Here is a 16,019-nt window from a genome sequence, read left to right as displayed (position 1 = left end):
ACCCGTGGCTTATATCAGGAGACCACCTGAACAGCACTGTGCTCTCTTGCGTTTCTAACTATGTACATCAAAATGAATCCTAGCTTTAAATACAGCCTGGTGCAGAGGCATAAAGGGTCAGAGCAAGCTGAGAACTAAGCTGTTAGAACTGTTACACATGAAGATGGGGAGAAAAAGCAGGCATCACAAACCAGAGAGAGAGAGAAAGGACCCCTTCGCCAAGTTTCACACCCACTGCAGGATCAGCAGCAGCTGCCTCTGCTAACTTCAGCAGACTGGGAAGACCACAAGATCTTTGGGCCACAAGATAAAAAAGAAAAGATGTGCCTGAAATAACGCACCCAAAGCCACAGCTATCCTTTGTGGTCCGCCAGCTTCACAAGTGAAGCCTCCTGCAGAAATGCCCTTTCCCTTTCCACCTGGGCCCTTCCACTCCAAATACCTTTCCCATACCCAGATCCCCCTCTCTACAGGTGGCAGGCAACCTTGGGGTGGTGAAACATCGCCAGCTGCCCTTGGGATGGTGAAACATTGCCAGCCGCCCATCCAGCTAGGGAGGCACAAAAATGGTCAGAACTGAGCTGTGATGTCCTGTCAATTTGGGGAATGACTAGATCCAAGTGTGTGGCTTCTCACAGGCCCAGTATGCGTGGCTAGAAGACTCATGATCCTTTTGGCAAAGCTTCGGTTGAGAATATACTGTGTTTCCACCAGGGGGCGGCAAAACCAAACAGAAGGCTAACCTTGCAGAGGGGTGGAGGGCCGGGAAGGCTTCAGCCAAGAGATGGATATATAGCAAAGCCAGCCAGGGTCCTACAACAGCAGGAGGCCACAGTGGGTCACATGACACTACCTGACTCCGTCTACAAGCTTCCAAGTCAGGCTTGGGCCTGATTCACACATGCAGGACAAAGAGGTTGGAATAAGGTGGTCAAATGGACGGGCTGCAGCACTTCAGAATGCAGGCAGCAGAAGGATCATGGAGGCTCAGCCTAAGTTAAAAAATTCCCTCCAAATAGAAAACCAGCACAGCAAGCAAAGAAAAAGGGTAGAAGATTGCTCTCTGTTTTTCTAGGTGCATGAAGTTTTCTCTCTCTCTCTCTTTTTAAATGTAAAGGAACATTCCGAGCTGGAATCCACCCCCTGTAGTCCACAGTGCCCCGATCCATTTTTATAAATGCCCTCCCCTGCACAAACTTCCAGGAAGGAAAATCTGCTGGAGAAGTGCTAGCCCAGTCCCCTCTCTGCTGTACCACCTTTCTCCTCACAGGGAGGGGTCTCCCCATGTGCTCCAAGGGGTGCCTTCGCAAATGCGGTTCTCCCACAGATGGGCAGTGAACGATGATCTGTCGCTGATCCAGGTGGGGTCAGATGGGAAAGACCCGCGAGACCAGCCCCACCCAAGCAGTTAAAATATGTACACGCGCAGTCAAGCAGGACCTGACCAGATGGAAGCGGCTTCAACAGAACTGCCAAGGAACAGGAGAGTTAGGAAGACGGGTATGGTAAGTGGTCAGCTGCAGACCAGGGCCTGGAAGAACCAAGTTCAAATCTCCACTCGGGTGACCTTGAGTCTTTCTCAGCCCAGCCCGCCTCTCATGGGTTTGCTGTGAAATGGGAAATGAGGAAAAAATGTGCGAGGAAGACAGAGAGGCTCAGAGAGAGTCACAGGTATAAAAGAGGGAGGAACGGGGCTTGAGGCAGGGAGGTAGTGGTGTTAGCGAACAAGGACAGGAAATCTTAGTCTAAACTTTTTGTACCCTTTCACTCAGTTAATCTAAACCTGACCTAAACCCATAACTTCATTTAAAGTTAGGAAGAACAGGTGTGTGTGTGTGTGGGGGGGGGATAAAAAATAAAGGAATATCACGATGGTTGTTGTGGGTTTTCCGGGCTGTATTGCCGTGGTCTTGGCATTGTAGTTCCTGACGTTTCGCCAGCAGCTGTGGCTGGCATCTTCAGAGGTGTAGCACCAAAAGACCTCTGAAGATGCCAGCCACAGCTGCTGGCGAAACGTCAGGAACTACAATGCCAAGACCACGGCAATACAGCCCGGAAAACCCACAACAACCATCGTTCTCCGGCCGTGAAAGCCTTCGACAATACAAAGGAATATCACCTTCCCAAGAAGCCAGAAATTGGCTCGAAGTTATTGGAGAGTTGCAATATTACCTGTGGCCCCTGGATGCAGGGATGGGGGACAAATATTTTGGGGCAATGTTAGGCTAGAAATGACTAAGACCACCCCCTGAACTACAAGGAGAAATCAGGACCCTTGGACAGAAGAGCCGATCCCTCCTCCAAGACCCTCCAGGGACTAACGGTTGCTTTGTTGGATGTAAAACCTGAAGGCACCAACATGTGGAAATTTTTGTGGGAATCAATTTTGCCGGATCTCCTTCCCAGAAACAGATGCATCAGCACCTTTCTGGATCCCAAGAGATCACAGTCCTGGTTCTAGGAAAAAGCGACAGATTTGGAAATGACACTTCCATTGGTGCACAACTGCAGGTTCACAGAAGCCCTACTCAAGAACGCTGGCCAAAGATCTGTTCATTTAGTGCACACTTAGGGATGAGGGGGGGGGGCTCAAAGCCAACATACTGATTTCAAAAATGGTAAATTGGAGGGGAGGTGGGCAGATCTTCCAAACTAATGACGACCACAAAACATGATCACAGCAACAGAATCTAAGTCAGCTGGAGAGGGGAGGGGACCCCCTCCGCCCTCAAAGATCCCAGCGGGAGAAAAGGGCAACTCAGAAAAGGGGCAGAAAGATGGCAGAGAGACTGTTCTCCCAGTCTCCACCCCTCTTACGCACATGCAACCAGGAACACGCCACTTGGCTTACTTACCACACCACTCATCCACCCAGGCGAAGGCTTGCCGGTGCCCTATCAGCAGGATATCCCGGATGACCTGTAAATCAACGCTCTGTCACATTTCCTGAGGCAGCATGATATAATGGTTGGAGTGCCAGAACGGGATCTGGGAGAACCGGGTTCAAACCCGTGCTATGTCATGGAAGCTTGCTGGGTGACCTCGGGGCAGTCACGTACTCTCAGTCCAACCTACCTCACAGAGTTGTTGTGAGAATAAAATGAAGGAGAGGAGAATGATGTGGGCCACCTTGGGCCCTCACTGGAGAGAAAGTAAAAAGTCCAGTAGCACCTTTAAGACTAACCAACTTTATTGTAGCATAAGCTTTCGAAAACCACAGCTCTCTTCATCATATGCACCTGACGAAGAGAGCTGTGGCTCTCGAAAGCTTATGCTACAGTAAAGTTGGCTAGTCTTAAAGGTGCTACTGGACTCTTTACTATTTTGCAACTACAGACTAACACGACTAACTCCTCTGGATTGGAGAGAAAGGTGGGGTATAAATGAAGTAAATAAGAATGTAGTATTTCTGAATGCACCTTATGTGGATCCTCTGCCACCACTGGGTGCTGATCAGAGCAAGTACCGCTCGGCCCCCCAACAAGCAGGAGGCAACCTTTTGTCGTCTACAGCTTCACAATCAGGACTGTGCTCTTGAACACGGCGAGCTGTTCTATGCTTTATCTATCGAACAAGAACATTTTATCTCTCCCTGTCCTCACAACAACCCTGCAAAGTAGGTGAGGCTGAAAGAGAACAATCGTTCCAGACTCACCCAGCCAGCTTCTCTAGATCAACTTTTCAACCACTATTTATTGATTCAGAGACAATTGTATGCCACCTCTCCAGAAACTTGCTCAAGGTGGCTTACAAAATAAGACAAACGTTAAAAGATGTTAATTAAAATCCAGCATTACAACATATTAGCTCATGAAGACAGAGAATTCTAGGTTGAACCATGTGTATATGGTGATGGGAGATTCTAATAACAACAACAACAACATAATAACAGAGTGCTTATATTCTGCCCTTCTGGACAGATTAGTGCCACACTCAAGAGTGGTGAACAAAGTCAGCTTTATTTTTATCCCCAAGATACAACTGGGGAGCTGGGGCTGGGAGGAGCAGCCCACTCAAGGCCACCAACTGAGCTCATGGCAGTATTGGAAGTCAAAGCAGCAGATTGCTGGTTCACAGCCCAACAACATAACCATTATGGATAAACCTCCAAGAACGGCATCCTTGGCAGCCACTGTGATACAGTCCAGAATCCTACCACCGCTTCACGTGAAATGTGTAGAACAGCTTTTAAAGGGGGGAACGTTCCGTTTCCCCCAGAGACTCAATGGACGGTGCTGTTTTCAGCTTCTGGGCCTGGTTCCCCTCCCCAAAGATGCCTCCAGCACAGGGCTGGTTTCGTAAGAATGTAAATGTAAATGTTACAAATGTCAATACTGGCTTAGGCAAACCAGTGGTTTTGGTTGGTCTAAGATGGCTTCACAGGAGCTAGCCAATGAGAGCTGAGTGCTTCTGCTCCTGTGGTTCACAAATGGGCTTTCCCTATGCTCACTGCAGCAGCAAATGCCTGGCTTTACATACCTGGGACAAAGAGTTTGCAACCATCTCACCTTGTGGACAAACTGCTCCACCCGTGTCTGCAGTCCCCACACCTCAAACTTGACTGTCACCAGCTTGTAGGAGCACATAATGGGCTGGGTGTGTTCCCGCCAGCCCTCCCGCAGTGGACCACGGCCAGTCTTGGTCGAGCAGAAGTACCGGAGATCCTGCCCCCAGGCAAAAGAGGAAAAAACACTGTACAACTGGAGCTTGCAAACCACATATATCCTTGGAGGAGAAAGAACCCAAGATTTGTTTTTCATATGCACTGCAAACAAGCCGTGTCCTCTGCAAACAGATCTATCAGTGTAGATCTGACAAGTGGTTAGCTTACATGACATTTGCAACCCCAAATGTATGGAAACTTCTATAGTACAGTCTGTGGGTTTCTCTTTTAGCAATTAGTACGTTCATTTCACATGATGGTGCATACTAAACTCTACTAGAGTCAGCCCCAAACTTCTAGTACCAGAACTTCTTTATTTTCCCCCTGAATTAAAAACCGATTTTGTTTCCTTATGGAACATATATATATGTTCCTTATGTTCCATAAGGAAACAAAATCGGTTTTTAATTCAGGGGGAAAATAAAGAAGTTCTGGTACTAGAAGTTTGGGGCTGACTCCAATTATATATATATATAATTATTACATTTAAAAATAATTTTCCCTGAAAGAGCTCACCCTTCTGTGTTTCTTCATTTCTCTGATTATGGTTATGCCTCTTGGTTAGAAGAAGGCAAATCCAGATCAGTGACATGCAGAGAGGCAACTGGTATCCTCCGGCAATGCTGCTGAATCTGTGTAACGGGAGTGACTGAATGCTCCAAATTACAACCGATACAGATATGGGGGAAATGACTGCAGCTGTCTGGAAAGACACCAGGCTAGAGCAGTGACTCATCCAGGGGCAGAGTGGGAAGCCTCCTCTGCATGTGAGAGCTTTGAGGCTCACAGGAGTCTTTACGTTCTTCGTCATGGCACTCTAGCAGATCTTAGCTAACACAGGACATGCTCCCTAGTCATTAGCCCAGAGAAATGACTCATCCAACAAATAAGGGACGAAGAAAGATGGCAACTGAAAGGAGAGAGATGTGTGGGCAGAAAAAAAGGAGGACAACAGGACAATGCTCTTGCAGAGGAGCTTCAGGGGGAGCCCACAGGCAGCCTTAAACCACAGCAAGCTGTTACCTCAGGGCTCCGGTAGTAGCGCTCTGGAATTTCATCAAAGGCGATGTCCAGGAATGTCACTTCGTGGTCCCCCAAGATTTTTTCACTGTGGAAGATCTGGGGGGGAGAGAGGGGAGGGGGGGAGGACAATGCTAGGGGTGGTGGCCAGGTGACCACATTGGCAACGGCCATCTTAGGGCAGGTCTGCTGGGCCTCTGCACTCCAAGGCAACTGGGAACCCTAGGTAGCTCCTACTGGGCCACTCTGAGGCTGCTGAACAAGAGGAGCCCTGGAAGAGCATCCCACCCACTGCACCCCCAGGACCAACGTACGTTTGTGCTGTCTCCACAGTTATCCTCGTATTTGGTTTCTATGTAGATGGAAAACTTTGGCAGAAAAGAGCACTAGAAAAAGAGAGAGGGGAGAATATGTGTAAATGGATGGACAATAATAACATAATAACAACACTGAATTTATATACCACCCTTCAGGACAACGCCCACTCAGAGTGGTTTACAAAGTGTGTTATTATTATCCCCACAACAATCACCCTGTCAAGTAGGTGGGGCTGAGAGAGCTCTGAGAGAGCTGTGACTGACCCAAGGTCACCCAGCCGGCTTCAGGAGGAGGAGTGGGGAATCAAACTTGGCTCTCCAGATTAAGAGTCCTGCCTCTCTTAACCACTACACCAAACCGGCACCAATGATGAGAAAGAGGAAGGCGGGCCAGCAGCCATCCAGGATCTCCTATTGGCTCGTACGTGCGCCTTCACGCTATCTGTAGGGCTGTGAATATTCTAAACCTAAACATGTGTGTAGATGAAATTCAGCACCAGGGTAATCTCAATTCTATGCCAAGAAAAATTTAGTTCACTGACCTGAATTGCAAACCAAGCCAAAATTCACATTATCCTGCATCACTGGTTTGGTAGTCATGAGGAAGGTTCATGCAAGACACCCCTGGAAATCTTGATCTAGCTGTCCCTTTAGCTTTCAAGTGTATCTTAGGGCTGGCCCAAGGTTACCGAGCAAGGTGCATGGAAAGCCAGGATTTGACCCTGGGTGTCTCCACTTCTAGTTCAATACTCTTAACCACAGCACCACACCATGGGTTGCATGAAGGGACAGGCCAGACATTTGAATGCCCCCCTTCCCATTTTCTAAACAGGGCTTTGGATCTCTCAACCTTTTCCACAACTATTTCACAATGACTTGCTTGCATTGGTATGTGCAAACAGGCAGCCCTAGTTAAAATATTTGTGCCTTAATTTGCAAAGTTTCCTATAAAAAACCCTCAACAGTTTTTTCTGTTTCCTGAAAGGGCGGAGATGGGAGGGGGGGGAGGCAGGGATTGCGAACCACTTTCCAAAAAGACCAGCTGGGAAAAATCAGCCTTGTGGGCTAAACCAAATGGATGCAGTGACGCAAAGCTGAAAAATCCCCACAAGACATTTTTTTAAATGAGGAAAAGAAGGGGTGAGGGTTAGGATAAGAAGCACTTCAGTCCTGGCCAACTGGGCGAAGGTTGCACCTTTTTAATGAAGTCGAAGCTTTTGAACAGAAGTCAAGGCCTCAGATCGAACTACTCATAAAGTTTTATAAAAAGATTGTTTGTTAAAAAAATCCAGGAAGTGGAGAACAAGGGCAGACGACACAATTCAGCAGCGAATGCATACCTTGTCCTTGAGAGAGTCTCGGCAGCAGGCCGTACAAAAAACTGCCAGCCCCGCTTTCCGCCAGGGCTCCCACCTACGTTCCATTCATTTTCTAATATTTCCTCCCAAACAACTAGAGCTTCATGAAGTTGAAAAGCGGTAGATTCAGGATAGACAAAAGGAAGAACTACCATACACAACTAGTTAAATTAATGTGTGAGACTCATTGCCACAGGAAGTAGGCATGGCAACTCATTTAGATGGCTTGGAAAAGGGGACTAGGCCAGTTCATGAAGGAGGGGGCACAAGAAGGTTAAATGTTTCAAAAGGTTATAAAAATGCTCGCCAACCATTTTATCCCACAACTTGGCCCTTCCTCTTCCCCAAGAGGGAATCGACTGCCAGGCCAGCCTTTGCCACCTTCTCCTTGAGGGAAAATGGGGGTGCACCAAATGTGCAGCCGGCTACTCACCGTGTACTCTGAGCCAGCAGCGAGGCAATTCCAGGAACCCGCAGCGCAGCAGAGAGGGGAAAAGACACAGAGAGAGATTGATGAGATGGCAAAGCAGACACTGCAACAGATGCAAACAGATTTCTGCTTACAGTTTAATACTCGCACCAAATGGGGGCAACAAATAACAAGATCTGTTGTCCTCTCCCTTCCCTGCTTCGAGGGACAGGACGCTGCAAGCAACAGATCTTTGGTCTGATCCAAAAGGGCTCTTTTTTGGGGAGCATGAGGGTAAAGCTGGATCCCAAAGCTGCACCAGGGCTTACCTGTGATGGTGTACGGGTAATAATTCCAGGCCTTCTCGGTGATGTAGAATATCCGCGGTGTCACGGCCCTAGCCCAGCTAGGCAGCTTACTGCAGTGGTACAAAAGACCAGAGACATGTTAGATGTCTGGCGTCTACACGCAAGTGTGAAAATGCCAAGTTTTTAAATAGTTAATACTGACATATTGAGTTCATATTTCAAATGTTTAAAGGCTGAACTTCTGCATATTTCAGGCTTGGGTTTAAGAACAGCAGCTGCGAATTAACATTTTCCAGGCCTAAATGCCAGCCATCATATTCAAACCCCAACTCATATCAAGAGATTCTTCTTGCTTACATCCAAGCAGATCTTTCATGACGCACAGTTTGGGAATGAATAGCGCAAGAGTCTTGGGCCAGACAACTGGACTTTACCCCTGTCCTGAGACCTCTCAATTTTGACATTAAGCATCTCTCGTATTCTCTCTGGCAGGTCTTTTACTTGCAGGTGACTGAAAGCAAAAGCAGGACCGCATCATACATGGGCCAGGAGAGGGAAACGCCGTGTTTCTTTTTGCTTTTCTTAGAATTCTGCTCTGCTATGAAATGATTCAGTCAGGAGCTCTCCCCTGGCGTTGAGTCTGCCAGCGACTGTCCCACAGGGTTCTGTGCAACCTGACAGCCACCGACCGAGGGCAGCGGGTGGGAGAGACTTGATGCTCCCCCCCCATCCCAATCCAATTTTGTTCTCTATAAATAGCATCCCCTGGGAGAAAAATCGTGAGAACGCTGTCTAAAAATACCACCCCTCTCTTGCATTGACAGCTCCCGCGGCAACTAACCAACTCGCTCATGTGCAGAGTAAGGTAAAGCCTGGCGGGTCCAAGCAGGTCCACTCTCTGGGCCGCTGGGCAACACAGGGGGAGCAGAGAGGAAAGAACGCAGGAGAGCTGTTTTCAGAACCACCACCCGCCTGGTTCGGCGTAAGAGGAGAAGCTAAACAAAATGGGACTCAAAACCAAAGGGCACATAAGGCAGACAGGAACAAGCAGGCAGCTCCATCTATGATTCAATGAAGCCCATTTATCCCTGCTGAAGTTTACAGTCACTGCATAATGTACTTTAACCCGGGGGAGGGGGATTTGTAGTTATTTGCAAAGACAATGAACTGTGCTACATCAAGATCCACTACTAGCCACAGCAAACACACTTTGCTCTGCCGCAAACCCTGGTTCATGTAGGAAGTCATACAGAGCCTGCTCAGAACAGCTACTGGCCTGCTTGCCTGTCTCCTCCAGCAGGGCCAGGCCTCTTCTGGAAGGCAACAAGTCAAAATAAAACACAAGCCTCCTTGCTCCTCACGGGAGCTATGGGAGGTAGTTTGAACAAGTTGATAGCTAACCAGCTCGTTCTAACGAAGCTAGAGAGAACAGGAAGGTGGCTTTCAGCGGGCAACTGAAGTAGCTGTCAAAACCAGGTGATGCAACCATCATTTCGAGGCTTCTGGTTAATGTTGGCTCCTTTGGTGCTGCAGGGCAAATCAGGAAAATGGATCTTTTCACCTATGTCTCGGAGAGGGGCAAACCACTGTGATGGCCAGCCTGCCGAGCCAGCCAGATTTACAAAGGAAGCATCAAACCAGGCGATCAAGGCAGATCACAGCCCAGACAGCACCCTGAATTAATTGGGCCAATTAACGCAAGGGTTCCTCTCCCAGGGAAATAAAACGGTATTGATCTGGTGGTTCTAGGTTATTCTCAAGGGGAAACAGCGAGTGAAAAAGGAAGAGAAGAGGAGTAGCAAAGGTAATGGGTATGAGAGAGGGAGAGAGAGCGTCTTCTTATCTCCCCCGCAGAGAATGTGCTGTATTGCAGGAGACGACATGAAACCTTCTTGAGAGGCCTTCAGCGATGACAGGATAATGCTCACGAAGAACGGCACGACAAGAGGACTGGCACACCGTCTTGGTGATTCAGAGGGATTTGAGTCGCACCTTTGTTCTGCGACATTGCTCCCCCTCACAGGGGATGGAGGAGGGCAAGGAGCGGTTCTAGAGCTCTCACAGCCTGGCCAAAATCCGAGATTCCAAGCACCTTAGAATGGGGTTGTTGACAGTAAATGGGAGCAGGCACAGGGTAGGCAGGTAAGCACTCAGCCTCCAACTCACCCTGCCAGCCAAGCAGGTATCCCGTGCACACCTCATAACACAGATTTTGCGGCATGTATCTACTGCAAGATGGGCAGGCAAATATGCAAGGACTTATTAGGGCCATAGCAAAAAACTGTGTATTTCTCACACATGGCTGTGAACCCCACCCCACACTGCCCCACGCATGGCTGTGAACCCCACCCCACACTGCCCCAAGTGATAGGTATGGGGTTCAGAGATAGTGCTGTGTATGAAGCGGAGCTTACAGCAAAGGGGCTGAGTCTGGTAGAGACAGCTCCGTAGGTGGCAGAGGTGAATGGGGGTGCACGCGGGGGAGCGCCTGCCTTTGTCTCTGAGGATTTTTCAAACAAAAGGTGGCGTTGAGTAATTGTCAGAATTAGTGACAAGGTAATTGGAAAGCCGAGAACAAATGGGCGAGAGCTGAAAAACACTGAGTCAGCAAGCCTCCAGGATTCAGCCGCCTCTGGAGCTCAAAAGGCACCCCCAGCTACCACAGTCCATGCATTCTGCCCTAAAGCACACCTTGGGGGCCAGAAGAGCAGGGCTTGTTTCCAAATATTTTAGTGGGGAAAAGTCCGCAAACCTCAGTTTTTCATCTGTGTGTGTGTGCACACGGTGGGTGGTGGTGGGGAGATAATGGAGTACCTTGAAGCACTGCTGCATCAACATCCAATAGTGTTACAGTGTAATCATTGTTCAAAGTGATAAAGAACAGTGCCCTGCCCCACTGCAGGGCTTGAGTGACAGGTAGGTCTTGAAGTGCTCTGGGGTTCCCCTCTCACCTGGACAGGTGCACCCGCTTCTCTGTGAACTGGCCTTGGCCGTGGACGGGGTCTTCGTGTGGCTCATTTTTCACAACTTCCACCCCTTCTCCTTTGTCGCTCTCCTGGTGGCTGTGCTTGCTGATGGTGTACAGCTGCCCGACTCGGTACTGCAAGGAAGCACAAAAGCACACCCAGTTTAAGAAGGGCTTGCAGGATTCTGTGTGTCCAGGGCAGGGGAGGGCGGAAGAACCTGACTGGGGTTACAGTATCAGAATATGACAAAGGGGTCCCGGGTTCCAAGACCCACTGCACCCCCAGGTGACTGGGTGACCTTGGACCATTACCCCACTCCTAGCATAGCCTGCCTCAGGGGATTGTTTTAAGAATAAAATTGAGGAAGGGCAAAGCATGCTGACTCTAATGCATCCACCTGGACTGAATCGAGACATAGGCTTCCCGTCTCATTACCAATGCTGATTTCTCTAATTTTAGAAAGGCGAGCTTGCCCTGGCTAGATTCCCAAACTCTTTTTTTTAAAAAAGCATCTCATTTTAATGTAATATTAATATTCAAGCAAATTAGTTCTATTCTGTGCCAATCTCTCCTCTGTAAAGTTGAATAAAAGATATTTTTGAGCTTTTGATGCAAGTAAGAACTGCTTTGATTCCAGTGGCTAACAGAATCATAGAGTTGGAAGGGGCCACACAGACCATCTAGTCCAACCCCCTGCCCAGTGCAGGATCAGCCTAAAGTATCCCTGACAAAGATTCATCCAGCCTCTTCTTGAAAACTGTCAGTGAAGGGGAGCTCACCACCTCCCTAGGAAGCTGATTCCACTTTTGAACTACTCTGACCGTGAAAAAGTTCTTTCTAATATCCAGCCGGTACCTTTGTGCATGCAATTTAAGCCCATTGCTTTGGGTCCTACCCTCTGCTGCCAACTGGAACAGCTCCCTGCCCTCCTCCAAATGACAGCTTTTCAAATACGTAAAAAGAGCAATCATGTCCCCCCTCAACCTCCTCTTCTCCAAACTAAACATTCCCAAGGCCCTCAGCCTTTCCTCATAGGGCTCAGTCTCCAGACCCCTGATCATCCTCATTGCTCTCTTCTGCACCCTCTCGATTTTGTCCACATCCTTTTTGAAGTGAGGCCTCCAGAACTGCACACAATACTCCAGGTGCGGCCTGACCAAGGCAGTATAGAGAGGGGCTATGACCTCCTGCGATTTCGATGCTATGGCCCCTTTGATACAACCCAGGATTGAATTAGCCTTTTTTGCCACCGCATCACACTGACTGCTCATATTCAGTTTACAGTCCACTCTTACCACAAGATCCCTTTCACATATACTACTGCCCAGAAGTGTATCCCCCATCCAGTATTTGTGCTTCACATTTTTGTGGCCCAGATGTAATACTGTGCACTTATCTATGTTGAATTGCATCCTGTTCACAGCTGCCCACTTCTCCAGAGTATTCAGGTCTTGTTGAATTTTAATTCTATCTTCTTGGGTGTTTGCCACTCCTCCCAATTTGGTATCATCAGCAAATTCAATGAGCAGCCCTTCCACTCTTTCATCCACATAATTGATAAAAATATTGAAAAGTACCAGGCTCAAAACTGAGCCCTGCGGCACCCCACTGGACACCTTCCTCCAATCTGATGAAATGCCATTGACCACCACTCTTTGAGTGCGGTCCTCCAACCAGTTCCCTATCCACCGAACTGTCCTATAATCCAGTCCGCAGTTTTCCAGTTTACCCATTAGAATGTCATGGGGAACCTTATCAAAAGCTTTGCTGAAATCCAGATAAATCACATCAACAGAGTTCCCCCGATCCAGTAAGCTGGTCACTCAATCAAAGAAGGAAACCAGGTTGGTCTGCCAGGATCTGTTAGGGACAAAACCATGCTGACTTCCCCGGATCACTGAGCGGTCCTTCAGATGCTTACAGATCGATCCCTTTCAAATCTGCTCTAATATCTTCCCAGCAACAGAAGTCAGACTGACCGGCCTGTAGTTTCCTGGGTCGACCTTCTTCCCTTTCTTAAAGATTGGGATAACTAACAGTGCAGTCCTAGGCAGTCACACAGCCTTCTTTAACTTAATGGTCTTAGAAAGGTATAACCTGCAAGGGACTCAGTGGTGAAACTAGAAGTCCCCCCCAGGAAAAGGTCTGCTTCCGCCTCAGTAGGAAGCAGCCTGTGTCTCCCCCCATATTCCCTTCTTTCCCATATGGTAATAACAACACCAATCTAAACATCACAGAAATGGTCAGAAGCTTTATGTACACTCCCAAACACTATCTGTATGGCAATATTATTATCTTAATACTTAGACAGACAGACAGGCAGGCAGAGAGATGCTTTACTGCTCATTTGTTCTTTAAAGTCCCCTTCATCCTAGGAAGGATCCCAAGCTTGCAAAATGCTCAAATCTATTTTTATAAACAGATGATTCTTCCCATGGAAAAGTGGGGTGGGTGGGAAAATCTGTTACTGTGAGAATAAAACATGCAGGTATATACACGGGTGCTAAAAGTTAAGAATTAAAAGCCGCCACCCAGCCCATCATCTGGCAAGCTTCATACTCACAAAGCCTGACTTCACTCCAAATTACCTCCTGAAAGGGCAAGGGGGTGATCGACGTTTTGGATCGCCCACTGCACTTGGAAAGCCAGCATCTCAGGGAAAATGGAAGATATCTAGTTTGTTTCCACACACATTTTTTTCCTGTGCACAAGAGCCCACTAAAGTTGTTGATCAAGTGCTGCTTCTAGCATGACTTCTCTTTGCTGCTCTGAAGGCAGAACGTCTCTCTCATGATTCTCTCCCTACCTCTTCTCCAAGGAGTTCAGGGTAGCTATCACTGCCCCCAGTTTACCTGTACAACACCTCTGTGAGGTAGGTGAGGCTGAGAGGGACTGGCTGGCATAACGTTATCTAGCAAGCTTCATGGCAAAGGTGAAGATTCAGACCTGGGTTTCCCAAATCCTAGTAAAAAAGACAAATAAGTGGGTTCTAGATCAAATCAAGCCTGAATTCTCCCTAGAAGTTAAAATGACAAAACTAAAGCTATTGTACTTTGGTCACATCATGAGAAGACAAGATTCTCTGGAAAAGTCAAAAATGCTAAGAAAAGTGGAAGGCAGTAGGAAAAGAGGAAGACCTAAAACGAGATGGCTGGACTCAATTAAAGAAGCCACGTTCTCCAGTTTGCAGGATCTGAGCAAGTCTGTTAATGATAGGACGTTTTGGAGGTCTTTCATTCATAAGGTCGCCATAGGTCATAGGTGACTTGATGGCACATAACACACACACAAGGTGTCACTGGACTCAAACCCCGCTGTTCTACTGGTGATCAACTCAGCTGTCTGTTTTATAGGATTCCGTACCTGAGGTTCTCTAGCCCCAGTGACATCTGGCTCTCTATTTTTTTTTTAAATAAAATTTTATTAGTGAGTGGAAAAACAAAAGAAAATTTCCAAATTTAACACAAATAATCCCATTTTTCCCCCTTGCTCTGTCCCCCACCCTTTTCCTCCCCCCTCCCTATTGACTTCCAACAGCTTTCCAACCCTTAACCCTTCTTATTACTTAAATCTATTTCATTTATATTTTCCTACCAAATTTAAATCATAATATCTCTTATTCTAAGCACATTCTTATTTCACATCTGGCTCTCTATTTGATGCCACTGTGCTGAATATAGTCTGACAAGGAGGGCAAACAGAAGCAGATAAGAGAACAAAACAATAAAACCTTTAAAACAAGGAACCAAATCATTAAAAAAAGAGATCCAGAGGAGTTAGCCGTGTTAGTCTGTAGTAGCAGAATCAGTCCAGTAGCACCTTTAAGACTAACCAATTTTATTGTAGCACAAGCTTTCGAGAATCACGTTCTCTTCGTCAGATGCATGGAGGGGCAGAAGGAAACTGGTCAAATATAGAGGAGGAGAGGGGGGGGAGGGGGGAGGAGGAGAGGGGGGATGTAAACAACTCCTTTGATATGGAGATGCAGACAGCAAACACTGGATCAATTTCATGGGAAATGTATTCCTCCCCCCATTTTAAAACTAGAGGCATTTGGAGTCCCACGCGGATGGCATCATGCTTACGGCAGCTGGCTGGTGCCTAAGAATACCAGTGTAGCATTAATAATAACAACAACATTTGATTTACCTACCACCCTTCAGGACAACTTAAGGCCCACTCAGAGCAGTTTACAAAGTGTGTTATTATTATCCCCACAACAATCACCCTTTGAAGTGGCTGGGGCTGAGAGAGCTCTGAGAGAGCTGTGACTGACCCAGCTAGTTTCAAGGAGTGGGGAATCTCTCCAGATTAGAGTCCCACCGCTCTCAACCACACCACCAAACTGGCTCTCTCATTAACCCTTGACACTTTTAAATACAACAGCTACTTAGAGAAGATGTTTTTTTAACACACCCCTCCTTAGATTTACACTGAGCTCAACAGAGCACCACTTTACCGAGAGATTTATGTCCCTGGCAGCTGGTTGGACCACTGACCCCCCATTTCCCCTGGGAATCAGCTCCAGATCTCCAGGATGTGGCTCTGCATGTGTGAGGTCTGGCACCCAGAGGATCCTTCACGGAGTCCAGTTAACCAACAGTGTATGGAAACTGGCAAGAGCAGAAGGGGACAACCAACTTCCTGGCACAGGCACCAAGCAATGGCACGCCAGACCATTTTGCTCAGCACGCACGGCTGGTGCTCTGCCCAAGGGGCCAAGGTGCATCCTGGGAACTAGCGATGTGGTAGAAAGTGACCGTCCTGTCTTATGCCTCGTTGCCTCCGGGACCCGCACAACTGCCAGCCCTGTCCAAAAGGAGCCCTTGAGGCTCTGCTGAAGTTTATATTGTTCCTGGTGCGTGTCGCCAAGTGACACCCTGAACTCCTTCCTCTTTTACTTCACACAAACACGATGTTGTTTTTCAGGCATCTCTGTTCCAAACGGTTACTTGCTCTGGGAAATGCTAGGAAATGC

At 47.7% G+C, this 16,019-nt stretch overlaps 1 protein-coding gene across 1 annotated transcript in view; it reads right to left on the bottom strand.

The window, feature by feature from the left end:
• The window catches only part of LOC129338918 (cytoplasmic phosphatidylinositol transfer protein 1-like), a 43,699-nt gene that overhangs the window by 6,847 nt on the left and 20,833 nt on the right, over positions 1–16,019 (bottom strand). Inside the window, exons 3-9 of the mRNA XM_054993472.1 lie at positions 11,027–11,175; positions 8,097–8,185; positions 7,792–7,799; positions 5,998–6,069; positions 5,687–5,782; positions 4,509–4,664; positions 2,856–2,919 (exon numbers count right to left, since the gene is read on the bottom strand). Coding sequence (XP_054849447.1) covers positions 2,856–2,919; positions 4,509–4,664; positions 5,687–5,782; positions 5,998–6,069; positions 7,792–7,799; positions 8,097–8,185; positions 11,027–11,175 — 634 coding nt within the window. The remainder of the gene's footprint in view (positions 1–2,855; positions 2,920–4,508; positions 4,665–5,686; positions 5,783–5,997; positions 6,070–7,791; positions 7,800–8,096; positions 8,186–11,026; positions 11,176–16,019) is intronic.

Source organism: Eublepharis macularius, chromosome 12 (assembly GCF_028583425.1).
Source record: "Eublepharis macularius isolate TG4126 chromosome 12, MPM_Emac_v1.0, whole genome shotgun sequence".
Classification (NCBI taxonomy): domain Eukaryota; kingdom Metazoa; phylum Chordata; class Lepidosauria; order Squamata; family Eublepharidae; genus Eublepharis; species Eublepharis macularius.
The sequence above is the reverse complement of the archived record's forward strand: the minus strand, read 5'-3'. Positions and strand labels throughout refer to the sequence as shown.